Source organism: Miniopterus natalensis, chromosome 13 (genome assembly GCF_054644295.1).
Source record: "Miniopterus natalensis isolate mMinNat1 chromosome 13, mMinNat1.hap1, whole genome shotgun sequence".
Classification (NCBI taxonomy): Eukaryota; Metazoa; Chordata; class Mammalia; order Chiroptera; family Miniopteridae; genus Miniopterus; species Miniopterus natalensis.
The window spans coordinates 26,596,291-26,623,429 of record NC_142093.1 but is presented as its reverse complement, the minus strand read 5'-3'; the positions used below and the strand labels follow the sequence as shown (position 1 = coordinate 26,623,429).

The 27,139-nt window shown below is 36.4% G+C and overlaps 1 protein-coding gene across 9 annotated transcripts in view; it reads left to right on the top strand.

Annotated features, from left to right (window-relative positions):
* The window catches only part of NRXN1 (neurexin 1), a 916,310-nt gene that overhangs the window by 81,309 nt on the left and 807,862 nt on the right, over window positions 1–27,139 (top strand). For 4 of the 9 annotated variants that reach the window (XM_087823550.1, XM_087823545.1, XM_087823544.1 and 1 more), the window contains exons 2-3: window positions 14,820–14,837; window positions 18,080–18,109. The exons of 3 other annotated variants lie outside the window; for them this stretch is intronic. In XM_087823550.1, the coding sequence (XP_087679676.1) occupies window positions 14,820–14,837; window positions 18,080–18,109 (48 nt within the window). The remainder of the gene's footprint in view (window positions 1–14,819; window positions 14,838–18,079; window positions 18,110–27,139) is intronic. 2 more of the 9 variants (XM_087823548.1, XM_087823543.1) reach the window with 1 other exon arrangement.

The window sequence follows — 27,139 nt, the reverse complement described above, 5'->3', positions numbered from 1 at the left end:
CTTGATCTTTACAACAAACTTGTGGTAAATTCAGTTTTTCAGTTTTTTTCTAATTTATGTTTGAGAAGGCAGAGTAATTTAGAAAGGTTCAGACACCTGTCAAGTTTTCACATCAGGTTTGTACTCTGTTGCCCTTGCCTGTTGTATAAATGACTTTCAAGATAATTGTGTACATTGTACAACCTGAGAATTAGAATCTAGGTCAGGGTTAGGCAAATTATGATCTATAATCACATAGACCACTGGGCTATATCTGGCTCAGTGCCTGTTTTATTTATTTAAATAAAGTTTTATTGGAACACAGTCATACACATTTGTTTATGTATTGTTTTTTACTGCTTTCACACTACAATGACAGAGTTGAGTAGTTGCAACAGAGACCATATGGCCTGAAAATCCTAAAATATTCACTCTCTCGCTCTTTATAGAAAAACTTGCCAACTCATCTAGATCATTGCCCTAGCTAGAGGCTGTTTGTAGATGTTAGAATGCTGTTTATAGTGCCCTGCATTCATAACATGTAATGTTAACAGGAAACATGGAGGGAGTTCCCCAAAGAAGAAACCTACATTTGTACTGTTAGTGTAAATGACACTCGTGTGTTAATTTACACACATCCCTATGCATAAATTACAGGTTTTAGCTCACCACAGTGCTAGCTGAGCCTGCGTCCTTCAAGCACAGGGTTATTTAATTACTGCTGCTAGAGGCTTTAATCAAGTCCTTCTTATAGAAAACAAACAAACGATTAGCCTTTACATTGCAGGCATAAACAGGAATTTGACTCATGAATTCCTAATTATACTGCTCCGCTTTGGAAATCAGTTCACATTCAAATTCTTGCTATTACTCCATATACAACTTCCTTTAGCAAAATAGAAGTATAGGATTAAAAAAAATTGTGGTTAAATATGTAAAGATTAAAGTTAGGTTTAATTTAAATTTTTTTCCTATGTGCTTATACAGATTGATTAAAGGGAAGTAGGGAAGTAATTGGGCCTCTATTATATATCAGCTGCATGCTATACATTTTATATGACTTACTAATTTATTCTTACAATAATACTACGAGGTCGCTTTCATTATTTCTATTTTAAATATTAGGAAATTGAAGCTCAGGATGTGAAATGACCTGCCCAATGTCACATTAGAAAGTAGTGAATGATGGATCCCAGGGGGGCTCCTAATCTGGGCCTAGCTTATGAGTTCCTTTTATCATGACTTGTTGCCTCAGCCACAAGGCCAAGGCCCATTCTCCACTGCTGTAACCAGTGCCTAAACTGGATCAGCCCTTGCCAAGTATTTTTTCCAAGATGTGCTTTTAGTTGCATATAACAGTTGGCAAGTTAAATGCACATCCCGGTTTTGTAGCACTAGATTATTTTGCTTACTGTTTTAGCTGTGTGAAAAATCAGCTCTGAAATAAGATCTATAAGTTTTGTTGTGTTTTTTGTTTTTTTTAAAATCCTGGCTAAACAAAACAACCAATCTCTGCATATTTTGAGTGCTGAAGCCAATTTTATCAGAGATACAAGGTGGTTCTTAATTTCTCCTCCCCAATCCCTTCTATCATTTGTCAGAAATCAAATGCCAAGGTCTTCCACAAATAAAATTTGCTAAGTAATTATCCGTAAGGAGTTCCTTGGAAGACATAGGATACCTACAAGAAATTATTTTATTTTCTGTGCTACTTTCTGACATGTTTTAGTGTCTCTGCAGCATACATTATTTTCTGAGAGTTATTTCACATTGTATTTTTCTTTACCTTTATGTTTTTAAAAAACTTTTCAATACAGGAATCCATTTTCAAGAATATTAGAATTTTAGTTTCTTATTTGGAATTTATATGACAAGAATTTTTACTCATTTGGATTATTACCCTTAGTTAAGGAGTATGCAGCTTTGATCTGGTTTGTTAGCTCAAATCTACTTTTCAAGCAGCTGTGGTTGTTACCGATATCCTTCCTGTTAGAGTTGTACACAAAGTTGTGACCCAGAGGCCTATTCACCAAGGTTTTATGATGCAGTATGAAAGTGGGCCTTTGTTGTATTTAGATAGTTGTTAAATGATCCTTTATGTTACAATACAAATATCTACATATAATGTATGAATATGCATATTCATATATGTACTCATATATATATATATATATAAGTCTAAAGAAAACAAACTTCATCCTCTGTTGAAAAAGAAAGAATGTGGGCCTTTGATTTGATTTTTTTAATCTGTTACACAAGGTATTATTCATTTCAGTTTTAAAATTCTAAAACAAAATTTCTAAATGCCATTGCACTTTAAGTTTACTGTTTGTAAAAAGGTAAATTCATTCAGAATTTCAGGCACCATAGGTAGGATTAAACAACAAATAAAAAGTAATTGCATTTCATAGGGTGTTGTATTTAAAGCTAGGCCTTATGTAGTAATGCCTTCATAGGAATGTCACTTAAAAATTTAATCGACTACTACGTGATTCTATACAATAAATGATTCAGTTATTTCTGCTGAGTTAATTACAGTATGAAAAAGTATTATAGTCAACAGACACCCCATTGGAACCAGAAGATGTTTATCACGTTCACCAGATTAACATCCCTAAAGGTAGTGTTTAGAAATGACTGAAGAAAATTCTAATTTTATATTTCTCATATACATAATTTGTGGTTTCTTTGAATTGTTTTAGTTGGATGGAACACTTTAACTTAGTAACTACACATCGGGTACCATAATGCCCAATTTGAGTGAAACTTGAGATTAACTGTTTACACCAAAATGCAGAGAATGCCATTTTAAATACTTTTCTGATTTTTAAAGTTTATCAGTACAGAATTGTTAGAAAAACTAAAATTTATTTGAGATCAACTTAAAATGTCACTAACATAATTGTGTTAAAACTTGCATCCCATCCAAAGGAAATATGTGAGCTTGACACATCTTATTATAATTAATAAATCATAAAATGTATTAAAATTATGGAAAATTTGGTTCTTATAATTTCATTAAAATCATTTAATTTACTAAAAATATTTATTTCTATTGATATCTTTCCATAAATATGTCTTGGAGTATTAGATTACAGTCAGGAAACAGTGCTAGTATTTCAAAGAGATGATTTTTTAAAAAGAAACTCCATAAGAAAAAGCCATTATTTTACTTGGGGTTAGCTGAATTACTGTTTTCTTTTAACTTAAAATAATTTCCTTCCTACAAATACGTTGATAAGTCCTTAGGATACCTGTGATTAATTAGAAATTTGCAAAATCTCCATAGAATTGGGGGTCAGAGACCTGATTTCTACCATTTAGTCATTCATTTTTAAATTTATTCCCTCATATTTATTGAGTGTTTAGTATGTACCAGGCACTGTGCAAAGAATTGTGTATAAAGTGGTAAACAAAATATATTTGCACCTCATTGGATTTTAAGTTACTTTCTTCTTAAATAACCATGGCCTCTGTTATAATTAAATAAGATCACACAAGTGGTTTTGTGAATTTAAGTGATGGCTGAATTCAGCTGCATCACTGTCATCATCATCATCATCATCATCATCATCGTTGTCAGATCTACCCGAGAAACAACAATCCCTGTAGAAAACAGTTTGGAAATGTTCAATTAATGAATCTTGAAGTGCATCAGAATGATATTACAATAGAAACTAATACTAAAATTCTTCAAATAACTTTGCCCAAATAAAAAATGTTTTCAGTTGTTAAATTTTGTTACTTCTGATGTGATAATATAATAACTAAAGTCAGCTTATTGTGGGAAGTAAATTCTGCCTTTGAAAACAAATTTACTTATACTCATTCCATATTTCTGGTTTCATAGAAGCTATACAGGAAGTTAAGACAGGAGATTAATTACTTGTTAAAACACATGTATTAAGCAACTTCTATATGTACACACCATGCTAGTAGCTCAAAAAGGAAGAATACTAAAAAAGGCTCTTAAGCAACTTACAGTTTGTATAAGGAAGCATTAGTTATAATAATGCCATGGCTAACATCATTAAACAGGTATGATCTATACATAAAAATGCTTTACAATGTCATTTTTTAATAAGTGGTTTTATGGTCTTTCACTGCTATGAGCCCCAGCCTCTCTGTGGAAGAAGTTAAACAGCAAGTGAGGAAATGAAAGTGATGTTTAAAACAATGTATCTAATTCCTAAACCTGGTTTCTGGTGGCAGAACTTAGAAGGATCCCAGCTCCGGGCCCCTTGTCCTGTCCAAGTCCTTCAGGGCCAGTGAGATGGAACATTTCGGTGCTGCCTGTGGGCAGGGTGCTGAGATTCTCCCAGGATGTGTCGTTTCTGAGAGATTCACTGTGTTTGTTGACCCTGACAATTCATTCAAGTCATTTTTCCTCTTTATGAATATTTTCATACATATTCACAAACTTTAAAACAGTGGATTGAATTATTTTATATTAATAGGTCCATTTAAAATTATCAAGCCTATTGTCTCAGTGAGACTCCATCCAGAACAGTTTCCATCCTACTCTGAGAGAAACATACTAATTTAAAAGAAAGAGATGAAGCCACCTATTCAGTATTTCCAAAAATAGTGACTTTTCTACCCTTTTCCACTATATTTTCCCTGTGGGTTGAGTATTACTTCCCACATGACACATTTTGAACATAATTTACTTCAGAGGGCTGGAAGGTACACATTTTCTAGGCTACCAGGTGCGGCCACGGCTACATTGTTGGGAGGCGTTAGCCGGTCCACATAGAGTCAGCTACTGCACAACCAGTTTGTTCCTCATTGTTGTCATAATATCAGAAATCTATTAAGTTTTTGTGGCATATTTATGCTGTGTACGGATGAGTTTTACCTAGTAATACATCTAAAATAGCACTGTCTTAGTTCGGGCTGCATAACAGAACCGTAAAATGGGGGGCCTGTGAAAACCAGAAAGTCATCTCTCAGCCCTAGAGGAGGGTCAGGTTCAGGAGAGAGCCCTCTTCCAGGATGAAGACTGCCGACTCCCCCCACTCTTCTTTTTCTTCTTCTACATATGTATTGATTTCAGAGAGAGGAAGGGAGAGGGAGAGGGAGATAGAAACATCAATGATGAGAGAGTCATTGATCCGCTGCCTCCCGCACGCCCCTTGCTGGGGATCGAGCCCGCAACCCGGGCGTGTGTCCGGACCGAGAATCGAACCGCAATCTCCCGGGTCCTAGGTTGATGCTCAGCCGCTGGGCCACGCCGGCCTGGCAAGACTGCCGACTTCTTGATTCTTCACCTGGAGGAAAGCAGAGGGGAAGCAAGCTCTCTTACGACTTTAATAAGGGCACCAGGAAGAGGGCCCTATTCTTATTACCTCTTGAAATTCTAATTACTTCTCAAAGGCCCACCTGCTAATACCATTTATATTGGGAAGTGGTCTGTCACTCCATGGCTTCCGGGAGACACAGTCAGTCAGTGCGTGACTGTATTGAGTCAGGATTCTGATTCTGGTTTTGCAACATATAATTTCTTCTTTGGAAATGAGATAATATCTGGTTATGTTGTATAATCTCTTTCAAACAATTCTAATGCTGGGAGCTGGTCTAAGATGTCCAGTGACCTCACTACCCTTTGGAAATCATCTGTCCTTTTCAATACTCAATTTATTTACCAGACAACAGCTCACTGGGATATCTAGATTAACTGTTACTCATTAAGGTATTGAGGCTGTCAATATAAATATATTTTTGTTTCCATTCTTATATTGCCTCATTTTTGTTACTGTTTAAAAGTGGAGGTTGGATGTCACCAACCAATCATGAAAAACAGCACTTTTCTGTAATAAAGTTATAATGTTTAATTTTAAGAGCAGGCCTGTGTTCTTTAAATACTGCAAATAGACTTAGCAGGTCTACTCTAAATTTTTATTGTGTACCTCATCCATTAGGTGAAACTTTGTAGTCCATTATTTCATCTCCTAGATGTTTTTACCACTTTTTCTTTTCCCATTTCACTAATGCTTCCATGTGCAGAGTTATTTTTTCTGCTCTCAGTTTTTATTTGCCTACCCAGTGGTGCATTTGTTACGTACTAACACCTTTTAACAGGATGTTGGCCATGTAGAGTTGACTGCATGTTCGAGCTGCCCCTGTTTTCTCTCCTTGTGCTGCTGTATTTCAGTGGTGCAGAAGTGTTGATCCTTTTACTTGCCTATTTGGTTTATTTTCCTACAGTGTATTACTCTCTAAGAAGCCTATTTGATAGGAAAGGAGATCTTTGACTTATTATAATGTAAGATAATTTATTGTATGAGATGGTAGGATGGAGGGTACTTTTTACTCCTTTAAAAACTGCTGTTCTTATTAAACTATTGTACAAAAAATTATCATAGACTCACAGGTAAAGTCTATGACAATGTTAAGTGACCTAATGGAGAATATTGAGAAAAGTGGCGGGAAAACAAGAATAAGAATTATATTGCATTGCTTATTTAATTTACTCAAGAATCAAAACATTTAACATTTTCTCATCAGCATCTGTGAGGTTTACGGGAGAGGACATACGATGAAAAGAGTAGGAATTACCCAGAATTTGAATTACTCAAAGACATTTTAACATGAAGTCAGCAAAATTCTTATTAGGGTGCTTTCCCAGTTTTTGTTTCTATTTTGTTTGAATTTGTTCATGAAAGAAAGTACTGGATGGTTGTGTGTGCATGTGTGTGTCAAAGAGATGACACATGCTTGTATTGATGTTTAGGGTGGAGTTCATGAATTGAGGTGGTTACAGTATCATGTGGCCATGAATTCTAAAGCAATATGCCATGAGCTATAACTTGATGAGGTTATTTTGAAACTTAAATCTTCAGTGTGTAAGGTGTTTGGGGAAAAGAATGCATGCTTTCTGTAATCAGAAACCAGTTTACACAAATGTCAAGAAGTAATTAGTTATGTCATATTCCTGTTATTCTATTTTTAAAAATAAAATGGACTGCTTTGAATGATGAAGTTAACCATTTCTATATGCTTTACAAGGGTCAAAAAAAGAAGTTTCTCTTTATCTTTCAGCATGTTTTCTTAAGCAGTGAATTTTCAGAAAAAGTAAGATGGGGAATTATAAGTCTACTTTAAGAGTTTGTATTTGTGGTGATTTGATTTTATGGATCAGTAAAACAACAGATAAAGGGGAGATTATTCAAGCTCATGGCTCCCTCTTCAGCATGGGCTTGCATTTATATGGGCCTAATTAAGTACCAGACATCAGCCCAAACGCTTACACATATGAAATCTTCAAAGATATTGAATTGGTTGTACCTATGAACAAACTATTATGTTCTTAGCCTAAAACATAAAACTTTTTATTTTAAAAAGAAAATAGGAGTTGAACATTATATTTAATTTTTCCTCCTACCTATTTATTAATGCAGATTTTAAAAGATTAGAGCTTTCTGCTCAGTTCCCAGGAGACGCACTATACAGCAATTATGTAAAAAGAATAAAAGCAATATTTTCATCAGATTTGCATTTTATAACTAAAATAAAGGGCAAATACACTTTATGTGACAAATTCATATTATATTGCTTAACCTTTCAAATATTTGACTTGTAATGAAAGTGCCATTTTGTTTCAGATATTTTAGAAGGGAAACAACATTTAATGTGCTGTGAATGAAATGAACACTTTCCTTTAAATTTTAAAGAGAGCAATACATTTGTGGAATAATTCTCCCTTTTATTTCTAGTGGTTAGAATGCCCATAGGTAAACACATTTACTAACCTGAACCTGCTTTTTTAATGTTAAAGCAGGGCAAGGTTTTCTAAACTTTTTTCCTTGGAAATTATTGTAATATTAGCAGGAAGAAGAGTGTTGGGGTATTTTTTCTTCACTAAAAGAAACGAAACAGTATTAATTTTTCTTCAACTTTATAGAATCAACATATAAATGCAATTAAGAAAGAACTATTTTCCTAAAATATATCTGTCTTCTTGCAACAGGATCAAGAGGTCATATATGCAGTCTTTTTACTCCTTTATTAGGTTACCTTTAAAAAAGTGATAATAGTAAACCTATTTTGACAGTTGTTCCAGGAATATAGCACAGCCTAGTAGACACTTCAGCCTTGCCCTATATTGTCCAAATCCTTCATGTTAATTTTCTTTTTAAAATTTGAATTCTACACAGACTTGGGCAAGAAGCCTTAAAAACACTTTCTATACACTCTTGAATCTTCTAGTTTCTGTTTGGGTATCTTGGGCAAGTTACCAAATCAGAGTGAGTTAACTGATGAGACAACCTAAAGATGATGTAAGGTAATGTTCATGAACGTAAATTTAAAGTGGCAAGACTACCCAAGTCTTGATATATATTTTTAAAATTATAATTTCTCTTGAACTTTTAGAACAAGTTACTTGAGATCTGTGTAACATTTTATGAAACCTGTTATGAAAGTTTTATTCACTCTGATTGTATTTTGCTTTCCAGTGATTTATTCTAAAGAATGAAGTGATGTTTTGGATTAACTTGATATTCCTACATTATATTTAGGTGGCAAAGAACAGCACAGTTTCTAGGAAAACCACCAACTTGCAATATTAAATTTAAACATATCAAGTTATTGATACTTGACCAACTGTTATTGAAAATAGTAATTTCATATGTTTCAGCCTCAGGTGGTATTGGACTAAATGATTTCAGTCTTTGGAGAAGCCAAAGAATTCTTTATGACAATCTTTCTTCTTTTGAAATATCCTACACTTAAAAAGATTACTAGCTGCTTCATTATGGTAACATTTTAATCAACCCTGAGAGATTCCTAGAAATTTTACAAACTAATGTATTTAGTAACAATAACACCTAAAAATACTTTAAAACAGACAAAAGCTGTCCATTCCCTTTAAATGATTTTAGTGACTTCTATAAATCTTTAAAATTAAATTAACTTTAAATTATAGAAATATGTAAATATCTTTAGTTTTAAACACTAAAGAAAACAAAAAAACTAAAAGCTCTGAAGAATTGAAAGATCCTTTAATATTTAATATGAAACAGTTTTTATTTTGAAATAAAATTTCAATTTTATATATATATAATTGGCAGGTCAGTTTTACATGCTATGAACCATTTTTTATTCAGTAATACAAATTTAATTTGTTAAGCTCTAAATTTAGGTCTTTTTTGACAATATGGTTTACTTAGTCATATTTTGATGCCCTGTCCCCTTAATTTAATGGTAAAATGTTCTCTTTTTTTTTTTTTTTTCAGAACAATTAAGTAAGTTTATTTTGGACGGATCTGAGATTCTGAATATAGATGGGTAAAATCAGAAATATTTGAAAGTTTAGGAAAACTGTCTGCAATAAAATGATTTCTGAAAAAATACACACCTATAAATCTAGCATATGTTAGTTCTCTCAAATGAAGGGCTATTTGTGTCCTTGAACAGAATTTCACCCACTTTATTTACATCTTAACATTGGAGAATCTAGGACACACTGTGGAATATTCTGTTTGGTAAAACACAGGCAAGGAATGTGTCCTCCTCACTTTTCCCGTAAGGAAAGCCTCATCTGAGTACCGGCACGTTCACCTAACCAGTAGGAGGGGTGGCAGGCTGGGTAGATAGGCCGGGCTGGACTTAAATTTATTCTCCCAGCGTCCGTTCAAGAGCTTTCCTGATCTGCTTCCTAAAGTGTGATGACTTCACACTCTGAGGGAAAGAGCTCTGCTCAACCGAATCAACTTTCTTTGGAGAGTTGCGTGGCAGTGATGGAGCACGGGCGGGAACGGGCGTGGGAACAGCGCGCTCGAGGTTTCCGGTCAGTTTCATGTAAGGGAATGTTTACTCCTCAGAAAGCAATGAAACAATAAAGACATGGGCCCTGGCCAGTGTGGCCCAGTTAGTTGGGCACCATCCTGTGCACTGAAAGGCTGATTCCTGGTTTGATTCCTGGTCTGGGCAGGTGCCCAGTTTGGGGCGTGATCCCTAGGAGGGGGCATGTGGGAGGCAGCCAATCGATGTTGCACTCTCACATCAATGTTTCTCTTCTCCCTCCCTTTCTCTCTCTAAAAAATAAATTTTAAGGAAACTTCTTGAGAAAAAAGTGACATGAGCACACACAATGTAGGCGGTGCTTGTCACAGTTTTTATGTCAATGTTGAATGCAGTGGTCCTAAGTCCAGCTGTTGAATGAATATATCATGTAGCCTCTCAAATTAGGTGTAGGAAAGAATTGAGGCTACAAAAGCAAAGAAAAATCTTCATAATAGTTCCTCATAAAAAGGAAGTTTGATATTGTATAGAATATAGTTTATGCGAGCCATTTAATTTTAATATGTCGGCTAATACCTGTTAAATTCCGTCAGTCCACTGAGCAGCTAAAGCACGAAGAAGCGGCCGTATAACTAGCCGCCCGCCTTTCTTTCCTCCCTCCTTGTCTCCATGAACAAGACGGAGCATTTTGAATCGAATACCACAGACTTGTTTGTAACACAACTGGCACCTGTGTGACGCAGACACACGGGCAGCCTGCAGCTTATGAAAGTATTGTTCCAAAAGTCCTTTGAATAAGCAATTTGAAACCCTCACCACGTTCCCCGCGGAAACAACACCGTAAGGCAACGTCAGCTTCTCAGAGCACTTCGCGCAGGACTCGTTAATTCTATAACACGCTTGAATCCTAGCCCTGGACCGAAAGTGGAGCGAGACCTCGCCCGTGATGTGCGTAGGGAAATGTTTTTCCTTCCCGCGTGGCGCCGGGAGCACCTCCCCTGCCGGCTGGTGCGGAGCGACCCCCGCGCCTTTCGCCCCTGGGCAGAGGAGGCCACTGCGCTGGGCTCTGCGCTGCCCGGAGGCCCCGGCTGCAGCAGGCCCCGGGAGTGCAATGTAGAGACTGAGGTTACATTTCCGAGGCCACCTGTGGAAAAGCGTCTCTGCAGCCAGCCCCCGGGTTGCTGCCCCGCCTCCTTGGCCCCTTGGCCCTCCGTGGGCACCGCTGTGCCCTCTCCCGGCGGACCCCCTCTGGCTCTGCCCGCCTTTCCCTCCCTCCAGCCGCCGCCCTGCAGACCCGCAGCCTGTGGTCCCCCGTCCCCCGTCCTCGACGCCTGCCTAGACTGTTGAGTTTTTCTAAAGACTTTCACTGCTGACACCAAAAGAAAAATAAAACACAGCCCCACCGTGTGTCTCCCTGGGAGCCACGCTCTTCCCGCCGGCAGTTCATCCCTAAAGTGAGGGCAGCGGAGACGGGCGGGAGCGGCCAGGCCAGAAGCTGGCAGCCCCGCCCGGGAGGGGGGCCGCACCTTGCCCGCGCCCTCGGCTGCCTGGCCCGCCACCCGCTTTGCGGCTCCGCACCCTCCTCGGAGGGCATGGGTCGGTGGGAAGCCACCTGCTGTAGTGGCACTGTCGTTGGAGGAGAGGGGGAGCCAAAGGAAATGAGGGGAGCCAGTCACGGGCAACTAGCAGAGAAGGAAGGAAACCACAGGAGACGAAAAGCCCGAGTGGCGACAAACTCCATCTGGCCATTTTTTTAAATGTAAGATATTGCATATAAGTTGACTACCACTTGTACATTTAGGTGAACCTTTTCATATAGCTAAACCTAAACACCGATTATACAAGAAGGAGTTATTTGTGATATTTTATTTCAAATTTTAATTTACCCACTGGTCGTGATGGCATTTCTGAATTTCTTTATATTGAAACAAGCACATTTGTTTTCTTACTCATTCCTACAGATGTAATTAAGATTATGTCCAAAGAGCTGACATGATAAAGAACCATCCTTGCTTTCTTATAGACTGAGGGCGAAAGGAAACATTTTTGTGGAGATGCTCCTTTGAAGTAATTTGGGAGCTGACAATGTAACAGTCCGCAGCTCCCTTCCTCATCTCCAGCATTCGTAACGTGACTGATGCTCTGGTGCCTAACTCCCATCTTTGTGAAGGAAGCATGTCTTACCTGAAAGAAAAATAAAATGTAAGGTATCTTCCCTTCTGGTTTTGTATTCATTAGTTTCACAATCGAAAGGAAAGAAAAGGAGCGTGCTCTGTTGAGGTGGCATGGTCACCATAGTAAAGTTGATTATTAAGAGACTCGCTTCATGTACACAGCAGGGTTAGGCGAGCAGAATTAAGAAGCCAGGGTTTCTGCAAACCGGGAGCTGTTCCCTAAATTGACAGTGTCTGCAGGGAAGGCCTGGTGGACTGCTTTCTGCATTACAGCCGGAGCACAGCACGCGGCTTTCTCTTTACCTCGTGGCGTACCAGTTTCCACCTCTCTGTGCTGCTGCTAAAATAACCCAAGTACTTGATTGTCTAAGGATCCACGGAGAAAGCAAAAGTTGAAGTGATCAGAAAGATGATTCTTTAAAACTGGATATTCTTTGTTTAATTCCAAAGCCAAAGAGAAAGGGAAAAATATCTGGAGAGTTGTTGTAAACATTAGAGCCACCATCATTTATAACGACAGCCAAATTCTGAAATAATAGGGGATCATCTTCAGGTTAACAGATTTTAAATTGACTAAAACCAACAAAAGGATACTAACAGGATTGAAGAGAATGAAACAAGTAAAGAGAATTTTTCTTATCCTATGACTGAATCAGAAAATATATGCAAACTCTAGGCAAGCCTGTTCCACGCCAGTTTTATTATTTTTTTTAACAATAGGAGTTAATATATTACCCTTTCTTTTACTCTAGTACTTTGATTTTTTTTAAAACTCCAGTTCTTCTGATACAGACCATTTTTCTGGACTTGGTCAAGTCAGGATTTGTTTACTTGTTGGGCATGACTTAGATTTGCATAGAAAGAGCCCCATGAGTCATCCTGGTTCCCTTATAAATAAAATCTCACAAAAATGCTGGAAGACAGGGTAGAGGCAATGGCACCAGCCGTGGCCCTGTGCCTTTAGTTAACAGCAAAATGAGAATTTACTTTCGGGGAGCAGATCAATGATCTTGATTTTATGAGTACAGCTTCTTTCCCCGATATCCTACTTAGCACATTTTAAAAGTTGGTGTCAAGCCCAGGCCTGTTGTATGTGGTTGGTTTGGTTTTCATTTTTCTTTTCCTATTAGACTTTCATGTAGCAAGTTACCAAAACCTCTTTCTGGGATTGTACTACTCAGAGCCATATTTGCCAGTTTTTTGTTTGCAGAAATTAAATAGTGCTATAATAATTGATAGACCTTCTGGGCACTTGACTCTCTTTTAAATTCCCTGATTTTGTTATTACTCTACACATTAAATAATCTTATTAAAAATAATCATCTTAAATGCAGAATAGAATTTCAAAGGACAGTATAAAACCAAAGTGTATCTTAAATATGGAAAGCATCTAGATCTTTGTATGATTTCCCATAAAAATTGATAAAATAATACTTTAATATTTGTGTCCATGTTATGTCTGAGTTATCATTGAAAAGAAACAGATTCAGTCTAATTCCTTATTTGGTAGATTGGAAACCAAACCCACACAGTAAACGACTATCTCATACAAAATACTGCAATCATTTAAAAAAATTCTTTTAAAATCAACTCTGGCCAACCAAGTATTTTGTATAGATGTGATTGTTCACATTTATCCCCAGCTATGTTCTATTATATATTAGGACCACATGAATAAATGTGCCTGTGTTGACATCTCAGTTTCCAGCTGATATGATTTAAACAAAATTAATTATTTTTAATTTATTAATAACTTTAGCCATTAAAAATATTCCTCAAACCTTATGAAATGATTCATTTATAGTTGTGTTTTTCTTATTTTTACAGTTGCTATTGTTTTGTTCTTTATAAACACTTTTGATCAAATGACCACTTAAAAAAGTATAGCCAATTAAATGAAATTTAAGAAGACTAGGAATTTAAACATGGATATACTTTATTATTGAAAAATTGTGATTATACTGAAGCCTTTCTCTCACCCTAGTCCCATAAAACAGCTTCCCTTACATTTCCTACCTGGATGCCAAGGCCTGTATCTCTAATAGTTCTTGAATTGTGTAGGACATACTAATAATAGTTTAAATACCATTCAACTACATTGATTATTTGTAGGCAGTACATATAAATCTGATTATATATATATATATATGGAAATGTATTTAAATAAATAGATAAAATATGTAAATATTATACAAATATATGGAAATATAAGGGAAAGTTTACCAAATATTGTAATTATCTTAGCTCTGTTCATATTCACACTCTAAACAGAAGTAAAAGTGAATAAATCTTGATAAATTTTGCCTAATGGACATTCCAAAACGGACTTTTCTTGTAATGACTACATTTTCTACTTAACATTTTAAAAGTTAGCATTTTAATAATTACAATAAACTATCATCATTTGCAATAAAGATGAACACTATAAGTAAGTCAAACAAGTTGTAGACTTTTGCGTATTTACGTTGTGTTTCATTGAAGAAAGGTAGAAAATCGACTGCATATTTAGTAGAACTGGAGTATCTTTAAGCGAAACTTCATGTATATTTTTCTTTCATTCCAAGTCCAAATCAGAATTCAGAAATAGAATCTTTAAGAGTGGTATAAAAACAGCTTTAAAAAGTATTGCCTAGAGAAACCTTGCCAGCAGCATGTAAGAATGCTTGCTGTATGGAGGACCGTGAAAGGCCTGAAAGCCCCTTCTCAGGACATACCCGTGTCACTGCAATTTAGCTCACACTGTGACACGCTGCGGGTGGGAGGGGACCGCTCGCAGGGTCGTCTTCCCCTTCGGACGTAGCGGTGGAGCCGTGCATGTGTGTTGGCGCCTTGCATGAGGAAGACATGCAGAGGCAAGGTCCAGTCTGCATGCTGCTTAATGAATGTTTTCCCTTTTCTCTCCCCCTTGTCATGTGCTTTCAGAAGACAACAATGTGGAAGGTGGGTGCTTTTTACTTTTTATCCCAGCTCTCATTTGCCTTTTATTTCTTAGCATTAACAGAGTGAGTACATCTCAGATTCAGACGGTAAGTTGAATCTGTCGGAGCGTTTGTTTATTCCTGGGCTGTGTCACTTTCCATATAGAACACGCGTGTCTCCCCCCCGCCGCCCCAAGTGTGTGAAACTCCTCCCGCCTTAATTCCAGTCCTCGGTGGATTTCAGCACCCCCTGCGAACCCAGAATACCTATTGCAGTGTTCTATATGGAAAAATAAGACAATCCCCTTACTTTAATTGTAAGTGAGAAAAGTCTTTATTTGCAGTTCAGAACACAGTGCATGATCCTTTCTCCATTTTTTTTTTCTTGATCAAAGTGATTTTTTTTTCTTTTGGAATTGTTTAGCATTATATCATCTCAAGCCCATTGGTTTAGTTTTAAATGATTTGATGTATAAAAACACAGAGTAAAGTACTGACTGTAAGTAAGAGGCATATATTTAGATTAAAAAATAAGCCATTGGCCAGTGGAAGTGAAAGCACACAGCACTCTACCGTGACTGGTGGTAAGTATATTTGTAATACTCTGTGTCTGTTAAATAAAATGACAATACTTACTCAAGTTTTTTCAAAAATTATCTCTCAAGACATTTTGACAAAGCTATACACTTTTTCCTACAGAATCCAACAAGCTAAACATATTTCAACATTGTATTTTTAAAGAAATTAAATGTGTTAGGTATGATAAAAATGCAGAACTAGGTAGAACAAATAATTGTGGAATGGAAGATGGTGTTCTATCAAATCATATAATTATAGTATTAACTGTTTTGCCTAAACAATTTACCAATATCTGCATGTCAGAAGCAAACATTTAGCATATTTCATTTTGCTGCAATATTTTGAAGTAAAATCATTCTGTAAAAATAATATACACTTGTACAGAATGACAGATTTTTTAGAACAAAAGTCCTCATTGAAGGTTACAGATAAATAGTAAAGTTACTAAGATTTGATGTTTCCAATAAAGAACAGTTCATGGTGACATAAAGTTGATCAGAAGCAAGTTTCAGCATGTTGTTTGTGACTCACTCGTGTCCAGTATAGTTGCTTGGTTGCCGAACATGTGTTTCATTGTTTAAGTAATAGATTAAAACTTCAAAAGAAATCATCAATGATTATTTCCCCATTGTTGGCTCTGCTTAAGGCTTCTGCTTTTCTAGACTATAATTTTAATAGCATGTGAGTATGCACTTAATGAAGATGATACTGCCCTGTAGGTCTGACATTTTTCAAAATCAGTCTCATTTATATAGTGCATGCTAATTAAGATTGAAAGTTTTTTTAAGTTATCTTTTTAACTTCTTTTTCATTTCCTTAATCATCTGTTAAAAGTTTCATGTTTTTATTCTTTTCTCTCTAAATCCAGTCACATCCCAACGGGCTTTAAAACCAACCTAATAAGCAGGAATGCCTCTCTTTTTACACGCAATCATCCCATGAGAAATGTTGACACGATTTTCAGAGGGGAGGCCCATAACTATTGTAATAAAGTTTATTCAGTCATCGTTTTAACATCCCTGTTTATATCTTGACTTTGGTAATATAGTCTCGATCCCTTAGAAGTAGGAAATCTAGCATGAGGAGTGCAAATGCTTTGGAAATGTATTCATTTCCATCCTTACCACGGTGGTGTTAAGAACCATTAGAGATGTCTAATATATCTTGTAAAAGTTAGATCTGATACAGAGTTAACTCCCTGATTAACGTTATAAACTGTTATTAGTAAATATGTATGGTAGTTTTAAAAGTGAATTAAATGAAAAATTCTATCACTTGGACAGATAAGCCACTATTCCTAGGCATATGAAGTGTCATGAACCGCCAACAAATCATAAACATTTCAATCTGCTTGTGCGATTATATTTTTTTTTGTTAGAATCACTTAGAAAATACAAAAAGAGGAAGGATGACAGGAACCTTAAACTACTATGTTTAATAATTTTATATTGTGATTATATGGTAATTTGTAATTGTATCTGCCCTTAGGAATGTTTAAATATCTGTAGAATTTTAAGGAAAGACACTGATTATTTTAATACTTATTGAAGTAATGTAAAATGTTATATATCTGAAAGTCTCAAATATATTTGAAATAACACTAGGACATGAAATGCAAATTTTGTAAAAATTATATGCATACTATATTGCTCTGACATTTTCCCATATTTTTGAAATATTCATGGATTGAAGAGTAGCTTTATTTCTGAATTTAGAATAAAAACTAGGAATTATGCCTTTCAGTAAAAAGTATCTACTTGGATAGTAAAATAACTTTTTAAGAGGACATTAGTAGTATTCTATAGAAAAGGAGTGATCTTCAATCTGTAGTTATTTGTCAAGTAGAAGATAATAAATAATTTAAATAAACAAAAGAAATTCAATATTCTTTCAGGAAATTTCCTTGATGAAATTGTTTCATATATGTGTGTATATATGTATATATAATATATACTCACTTGCATTTAACTCATAGTTTAGCATCTAAGTTATGTTTAAGTAAAATGATAAACAGTTTTGTTCTCCATGGAAAATTACTTGAGCCTATTTAAAGCTGATCCACTGTTTCTTAAAAACATTATTCTGTAGTAATTTCGAATGTTAAAACCGCATGCCTACGGATCTTTTTTGTATCTGAACAAGCTTAGTCAGTTGCCACATGTGTCAGACAAGGAGACATTCTGCATTACCCTTTCAGTGTGACTAAGGATTTTTTTTTTTTTCATTTAATTACGAAACTTCTCATTTTTTGATGAGGGGAAAAAGATCAGACCCAGCCCATGTTTCAGGTATTCCTTTGGGTTTTTAAAAATAAAATTTCATCACCGGAAGAGTGGCAAGCCCGACGGAGGCGGTGTCCGAAACAGTCTCGTGCAAGGGCGCGAGGGGCAGATGCAGTGGAAGGGACTGGCTGGATTTGAGTCAGGCTCTGTGCTCTTGAATGTTCCAACGGATTCGCAAGAAATCCACCGCGCAGCGTGTGCCGTGTTTAAGCCATGGTCTCCAGCTCTTTGCCCCAAAGCATTCCAACCGGGGGTTGAACGAATGCGTTGGACTTGCCTCTGTGGTGCAGACATGTCTCATAGGAAGCCAGATGTCTGTCACTGACCATTTTTGTCACCGCGACAACCCTGCCTCCCCGTGCTCCCTTGTTTATTGCTGACTGTGCTCTTGTTTCCCTTCAAGGTCTGGCGCACCTGATGATGGGCGACCAAGGTATGGGCTCTGTTCCTTTTCCACTCCGCTTTCAGTGTTTTCTTGTTTCGTAGCTGCTTTTAAACCATCACTGCAAAGGATGGGAAAATGCTTGCGAATTGTCTGGCTGCAAATTCAGTACATAACCTTTGTTCACTTTTTTTCTTCATGTGTTCCTTCTCCCCTTTATTTGTTGGTTTGATTTTCGGTGTGGTCCTTTGGCTTCTTTGTTTTCTGTTCATTCTTTGCACTGTAATATCTGAAAATAAATGAGACGTAAGGACCTGTGATTGAAAGTTTGCATTCATTTATCAGCACATGCACTTCCAAGGGTAGTTATAGCAAAGAAAAACCAAGAACCATTAAAAATTAATATCTGAAGGAGGAGATTCAGCTTAACTTAGCGTACCAAAAAGTCCATTTTTCACCCATGCATGGCAGCTTGGAACATGCAGACATCTTTGGCTCCTGGCTTGTAGAATGCTGAGTAGAGTGTTCCACAGAATCGATGCTTCTTTTACCTGCAGTCATTATACCTCCTCGCTGTGCAGCATTTTAAAGTGAGCATGGCCTTTCCAGTTTCCTTGCATGTATTGCGTTTAAAAGAAGGCAGATTTGTCAACACGTACGGATTGTATCTCCATTTGTTCTCAGACCCTGATTTATTCTTTCTTATCTTGTTTAATTTTCAAAGAGTAGTACATTTGCATATATTCATAATTCTTATTGTTGTTTCTCTCCTCTTTATTCTCTTTGTATGGAAACCCTTTCTTCATGGAACCATTTCATCAAATCAATAGGTAAAAGTAAAGGTATTACACTATTTTATTTCTACTTACTATCCTCTGTATGAATTATAGTGTGTCTAAGTTATGCAAATGTATTTACATCTTTTGGCATTAGTAATGGGCACTGGGAGGTAGGTATGAGTGTTAATGAATATTTTATGAACTTAAGGTAAGAAAAAAAATCCATCAAAATGTTTCATTCTTTTTTTTTTTCTTGCTCTTTAAGAGTGATTTTTTTTTTTTATGTCAGCTACTTATATAATTAGTGTATTTAAAAATTAGCTCCAGGTTTCAGTGTCAGTTTCTGTAGTATCACTCAGTGATAGTTAAGTGATGAGTGTAGTCACCATACATGTATCATCCTCAGACATTTAGCTCTGGAGCCCACCTGCCCCAGCCATTCTGTGTGGGGATGTGAGTCTAAGCATGTGCAGCATTGAAATGGTCCTGTGCCCACCTTGCTGTCTGCTAGAGGTCATGTGTGCACATTAGAAAAGGCAGCATTGGAAACAGAGAAACAAAAGAGCAAGACAAGCCTGTTCTTCCTTGTGTGCCTACTAACTGTTTTGAGAACATTGTCAACCAGGTATTCATTCCTCATCACCTGGTAAGTCAGGCATGTGCACTCTTGGACAGCATTGGTGCCTAAATAAAAGCATGTGTGATTCACCAGTAGAACCATCCGCATCGTGTTCAGCGTTTTCACTGAAAGGAGGCTTATGATAGGCAGCTGTGGTAGATATGTATCATCACTTTTAAATTAAACATTTTAAACTGTGTATTAGTGAATGTGCCCTTGGTCTCCAGTTTTTTGTTTGTTTGTTTGCATTTTTTTTCTAGTTATTTTAAACGCAGGAATGTGTCCGATCCTTGAATCCTCTGAATCTTTCTCATGCTCTCAGTGTTAATGCGGTGAATTGGGACCAAAGCTCACCATTCTGCAGCTTCATGTGTGTGTCATGTAGCAGGGAACCTTTTCTGCTTAAAAAAGCACCTGAACATGAGCTGGGCAATAACTAGGAAATGGTATCAACGTTTTAAATGTGTAAAGTAGAGCTTTAGAAACAAATATTATTTGGATACTTTAAAGTTTATTAAAAAAAAGCGATTGCAATTTGTGTTTTGGTCAACCATTTTTCAATAATTGAATTTAATCTCATTTTAAGCCTTCCAGTAACTATGCAAATGACAGTATGTATTGCTTTTTAATGATTTTGTGTACCATGTGGGGTATTTTTTAAACTTTTTTTTTTAGGATATATTGCCACCCACTTTTCTTTCCTAAGTGGGCATTTTTCACCTTGTTCCTTAGTATGAGATTCAGAATGGCATAGAGTGAACTGCATTTGTATTTTATTTTACTGGCTGAGTGAAGTATATCTGTATGTGTTTGTTTACCTTCCTGTGTATATTGGTATGAATGCATATATATACTAAAACTTTCTAAATGTGCGCACTCGTACTCATGTTGTGAAAAGGTAACTCTTAAAAATAATTCTTTAATTACATAACCATTTAACTCTACCTAAGGAATAATTCATGTTTATACTAAGCTGATATTTGTTTTGATGTAATTAATGTTAAGTGTCACTTAACTGCATTCAGTTTTACTATGCCAGTCTTAAATGTTTTCTGTTGGTATGTGTGTCAAAACATATTTTTGCTAAAATGCTCATCAAATTTTATTCCTCAATCTGCACAAAATTACAGAGGGCAGGAATTTGTATTTTCCTTCTTCTTCTGTTGATGGGACCAGGATGCTTCTTGATGTTAAATGGGAGAAAGAAGATGGAGTTGAGTATTTTGCAAATCAGACCTGTTCCTTTACATGTTGTTCAATCAGATGTATAGAAATGTGACTTGTAAGTCTTCTTTAATTGCAAATTAACTTAACAAATCTGCATTCTAGATCAAAACTCCAGTCTTGACTATGCCATGCCTGCACGTTGAAGGCGTGCCATTGTGATAGGGAAATGGAAACGCCTACAAGGTCGTCACATGACAGAGTGGAAGTGCTGGGGGTGCAGGTGGGGGCATTTTGAACGATAAGGGTGACATGCCTCAGGGCTGCTCATAGGTCCATAGCCTTGCCTTGTGCCGCCTGTTGGGAAGTCAGAGACTGTCTAGCAACTTCGCATCGTAGCTTTCTATATTAGGTTGGACCCTAGTTGTGCGTAAAATAAGTATTAACCTGCCCAGACTAAAATAGCTGATTTGCACTGTAAATTCACGCCTCCCAAATCCTCCTGTCACAATATTGTCCTGGAGAAGTTTTCCTGACACCACTTTTCTCTTTAGGGGTGGTGAATTCAGGGTCTCTGGAATGTTCATTTCTGGATTAATGTCTTTTTTTTTTTTTAATCCAGAAGCAAAATCGGATTCAAGAGCATTATTGTGCTTATTTTTATTTCTTCTGTATGAATTCTTAAATATTTTCTAAAGTTTTAAATGCCCAGTGATAGATGAATGCATTTCTTTTTTTTTTTTTAAATAAAAAAAGTAACCCATCTAAAGAGAACATTCCTTCTGATAACCTTCGCCGTCTTCCCCAGTCTTCCCTGTAGAGGTGAGCACTGGTATCACTGTGATGTCTCCTTATAGAGTCGGTGAGGACCCTTCCATGCCCCCTGATTAACTTTTTAGGGCTTGGAAACTGCCCTTATCATTTGCATATCGCAAAAGCAGCTAAGTCAGCTGGAGACACGGCTGTGTGCTCACGGAACCATAATGGATGAAGCGGAGGCCGCCTCACCCTTCCCACAGGCCATGTGCCTCCTATTTTCAGTTGGTCATTCTGTTTCAAACTCTTGAGTCAGTTATTTGGATTTGCTTTCATGTTTTATAAACAAGGATATGTCACCCTTAACAGGATACAGTCAGGAATAAACTTGGTTTCAGCGAATTGGAGCTTTCTTAGGTATAGCTGGAGAGAGATCTTCTCTGAGCAAACCTTACATCTGCTGCTTGTGGCTAATGGATCCCAGTGGTCTTTGTGAAATTGTGCTTGCTTTCTTTTTAGGTTTGAAACTTATCACTGGTACTGTTGGGACTATTGCTAATGCTAACTTTATTCTCCATTTTATTTTGCATATAGGTTTATCTATTTCCCTGGGAATTTAGGTTTTTTGTTTGTTTTATCTTTGGTTGGTTTGTTGTTTTTTCCCATGTATGTTTAAGTGGTCATTTCATTCCAACAATTATTAAAGTTATTAAATTATATTTTACTTCAGTGGCTCTATGAAAGTAGTGGGTGACCATTTATATGAGAAAATGTTAAAGTAAGTTACACTGCAAATCCAGCCATCATGGCTGGTTAATAGCTCAAGAGCGCAGGCTAGTAATTGCCAGTTAAATGCTGATATTTCAATTGGAGACCTGTTTTTTCCTTCATAGCCGTCATTATAACTGTAATTACAGAGTTATATAAGTGATTGTAAATTTAATGCCAGCTTCTCCTAATAGAATGTAAGCTCCGTGAGAGCAGGAAAGTTGTTTGTCTTTTTGGCTATTGTATTTCCAAAGTATTTTCCCACTGTGTCTCGAATGTGCCGTGTTCGTGACAAGCATGTGAATAGGGATGTGGTGCACATTGGAAGAGGGAGATGGAAGGACATGGCGGGTTTGGAGGAGACAGTAGGGGGTGGAAACAAGGGGGAAACTTACTCAAATAGCTAAAAAGAAGTAGAGCAGCTGATTACATGGAATCCTCTCTGTCTCTGTCTCTGAAGTTTCTTTTGCTTCCTAGCATTCATATCCTTTTGCCAAGTTGCAGTGTATCTTTCTAGTAAGGCATCATTCTGATATCACTTTAGTCTACTTTGGCATATGCACAGCAATGGATCTGTAAGGAAATAAAGTCAATCAATTTTTGTGTTTAAGGGTTTCAAAGACTTAAGTGTTATTCACTGTGCCAGTGGAAATAATCAAATTTTATTTTCTAACTTGCACTATCTGTGCAAAAGCAAGTACAGGAATGTTACTGCAGTTTAGATCTGATGTTGTACTACGTTCTGTGGTTTACATGAGTTATTTTTTTAAATCACACTGTATCAACTGTGATATACTATACCATAAAATCTGTGTTTAAATGGGGTTTGGATTGTAAACTTCCAGAAAAGCCAAAAGTTGAATCTTATCTTGTGATATGAGCATATTTACTTTTCCTCACGTTCATAAATCCTACAGCATATTTGCAAAATAAATGTCCATATGACTCTTTCAAGTGAACATTCATTGTTTGGTTATCCAGGTTTCTCATGTTACTAGAAGGCCAAGGTATTATAACTCTCAAGAATATGATTACACATTTTATAAGTGCCTAAGTTGTATTCTATTTGTGAAAATGAAGATCTTCAAATAATTTATAAAGAAAATAAGATTTTCTCAAAACTAACTGTGTTAATACCTAGATATAATTGCTCCCACTGCAACTAATTGATGAGCAATATCAAAGTTTGTTTTAAAACTTTATCTGTAATGTCATACCACAATGAATATTCTGTTTACGCTTAAGATAGATTTGATATTCTTAATATTTAGAGAAGAATAAAGCAGTTAGTATGTTTTATACATTTTCTTTTGTTTCCATGATTTTTGTTACCATCTTTCGACGTTAGTGTTGGTATATAGCTAATTTGTCTCTGAAGTACCTAATTCCCAATCACCAACATCATGATACATACTTGTTTTATAACTTTTAAATACATCTGCTAAGATTTCTGATATAGAACTAATTTTGAAAATATGTTTCTCCTCTTCTGTATGGCTTCTTAAATCATATTTCTTCATTTGGCTTGATAATATAAACATTTTTTAGAAGCATTTGTGAATGTTGACAGACTCCTACTGTATCGAAATGCCTATGTTTGGTGCATATGGGCACTAAGAAATAACTTATTTTGAATTATCTATTATGATTTCTACTGTTGCAGTACTGGATGCTCTTCATTTGCAGCCACAGAACATGGAAAGACCAGAATATCACTACGTAAAATCAGATATTAAATAACTACTTCATCAGTAGGATATACATAGAAGACTATGTGACTATTAGAAATGGTATTTATTTTTCAGTTCTTCTTTAGGCTACATGCCCATCGGTTCGGGATACAATCAACAAAATTTACTTGAAGAGAAAATATTTATGTATTATCTCTTGCTGCTATTTAATCAATTTTGTCATTATACTCATTTCAAATAAAAGTCCCAGCTCCTTTGTATCTCTGCTCTCTTGGCTCTGTGATGAAGAGTTTTCCATGTATTTATACACTATAAAAATCATGACACTGATTCACTGATAAACTAAACACAGATTTTATTAGACTGTAATAGATTAATTTATCCTCAGAGAAGAACACAGAAAGCACCCTACAGTTAAACAGTTTAAAGAATGAGGTGGTAAAAATATAAATTTAGATAGTTTACTGAAGTAGATTGTAAATAACAAAAACCTTAAATTATGGCATACTGGATTTTAAAAGGATGATCCCTTTTTCAAAGGAAATGATTTTATTTTTCTGTTATTTTTCCAAAATAATGACTTTATCTTATTTATCCTTCTAAAGATGTATTTGTGTGAATTTTACTTTTTTAAACCAGCATCGACACAGTTAGGCTGGTAAGAGGGTGTTTCTTAGATTGTGCTGGCCAGTGATTTCAGAGAACAGTGTGATTTCCCAGAGTGCTTGCTTAGCTCGTACACTGAAGGAATGTGAATCTTTACTTAGAATCAGAGCTGTGGAGTAGGGAAGAACAGTGCAGATGATCTAAAAACAAAGTGTTGACATTCTTTGAACTATAAGGCACCATAGAGAATGTTGCTTAAATATAATAGGCAAAATGTTGTGGATCCTTTGATCTAAAGTAGCTGATACAGAATAACCAGCCTTGTGGACACTCTAAAGGGTTTTTCCACTTACACGCCGGTGATCACAAAACAGGGTCTCGTCCTCTTATTCTTACAAAATAAATTTAGAGGTAGTGTGAATGAAAGCAACTTACATAGGATGCTTCTGAGGCTCATTTACAAGGTTTCCATTTTAGGGGGGCACAATTCCACTTTTTAACGGGAATAGTATAGTGTGGTGGCTCTACTACAGTGGCCATCGGTACATAAAACATTAAAAGCTGATTCTACTCAATCAGAATTATTTAGCTATTTCTCTTACATACAATGACAACACTGAAATGGACTTGGCTCCCCTTTGAACCAATTTAGGAGGTCATTGCCTAAGAAATGCTTTTTAGACTCAAATTTACAAGTTGAAGCGTACAGGGAGGTAAATATTTTCTCATGGACCCAGAAGTACAATCCAGAGCAAACTTTTTCATCAATTATTGCTTTCTTTCTCGTTAATGACTTAGAGTGATATATGGATTGAGCTTATACTAACCACTTAGTAACCTGAAGACTAAATTTTCAAGGAAAAGCAAGTCAGGGAGTTCTTTTAGACAGCTATCTTTCCTGGAAAGATAAAGTATAATTACCTTGAGATACTTAAATAATTGGCTAATAGTCTCATATCCTTCAAGATTTTTCTCAAATGTCACCTTCTCAAGAGACTTGTCCTTACCATTCCATATAAATTACAGTTTCCTCCTCTCCTGAACTCTCAGACCCCAATCTAGTTTCTCTTCCGTAACAATTATTATCTTTTAACATACTTAAAATTTTAAATTTATTATGTTTACCATTAATTGTCTATCTTTCTCCCACCAGAAAATGAGAGGGCAGAGATCTCTGCCCTGCCTTGTTGTATCTCGGGGGCCCCGTACAGTGGCTGGCACAGTAGGTAACCCACTGACTGACTGACTGGCTGAACAAGTCTATAAAATTTCCTTTTAGAGTTTACTTTGGATATTATTTCTTTCTCATAATTTTAAAAGTTCTCCCTTTGCATCAGGGTAAATCTTCTTATGCAGGGCCAAATAAATAACATCAAACCAAATGTTTCTCCTTGAACTGGGCGTGAGGAGGACTCAGGCTTGACCCTCTTGATCTTTCCTGTCTTCCGCCCCATGTAGGTGGTCTCGGAGAATGTGGAAGGGATTTGAAAACCACTCCAACCACTGATGGGCAGGCCTTTCCTTTAACATTCCTTTAATATTCAGTCGTAAAGGAATGTTTCTTTAAGGGCATGATAATTCATCTTTATATGTCTCTCTGTATATAGGTAACAGGAAGAGGCTCTTGGAAGTTCGGCTTCTCACTAGCAGGCGTCTTTCAGGAAGGACCTTTTGGCAATTTGTGAGAGAGAGAAAATTTCAGAGAAGTGATTTCCTTCTCCTTTATGTTCATGTAACTTACCTTGTGCTTCTAGCATTAAAAGAAACAGATTCAGCCTTCTCAGGTCCTCAGATAGCTATATACCCAAAGGACCTTTGACTTTTCCAGTCCAGGGAAAAATGGTAATATGTTCAACTGGATAATTTATCAACAGTACAGGTCCCCAGCCTCCTGTCCTAAGCTGTGCTGAACAACCACGTGGCATGAAATCTCTGAATTAAAAAGCAATAACAAAACTGCAGTGCCTAAGGCCACTCTTCCCTTAAAATGAATGTCTTATCCTTTGTCCCTTTAGTAGAGGTGGAAATGAGAGAAAGAGAGAGAGAGAGAGAGAATCCGAATGGTTTCATCCGATCGTAGTCATATTACTGAAACCACCAATGAGATTCTTCTGTACGTGGGACGGACACATGGTGCAAAGCCACAGCTGTTCAGAATGGATGTTTTCAAGATTATTGACATTAAATGTAAACACAAGGATAATAATAGTTACTGTTTTTCAGGACATGTCTTTACACATTCAAATTATATCTACTTATACAAAACATGTATTCCACTAAATGCAGGTTTTCCTTTTCTGCTTGGCTTCTTTGCCTATGAATTGCCATGTGCCTGTGACCTCACGATAGCTCAGTCAGAATAGTTGAAACTCCAGTAATTATTAGTATTTACTTTTTATTACATGGCCCAGATGTAGTCCAGAAAATGAGACTACTGATGTCATGAATACTTCAGGAAATAAAACTGACTTATGTGTTATATGAAGTTTCTAAGCAATATTTTATTTTTTGGCCTGAATTACCTGGCCAGATGACCCACTTTTTAATTTCAGTTCCTGGACTTAGCATTATAAAGGAAGTAGACCTTTGGAGAAAATGAAATTACTCCATTGGAGCAAACAATTACATTTAGATTGGGCTAAAGTGCTGCTAGAAGGATGGAAATTCCTAAATTGGCCAGCCATGATTCCAGTTCACA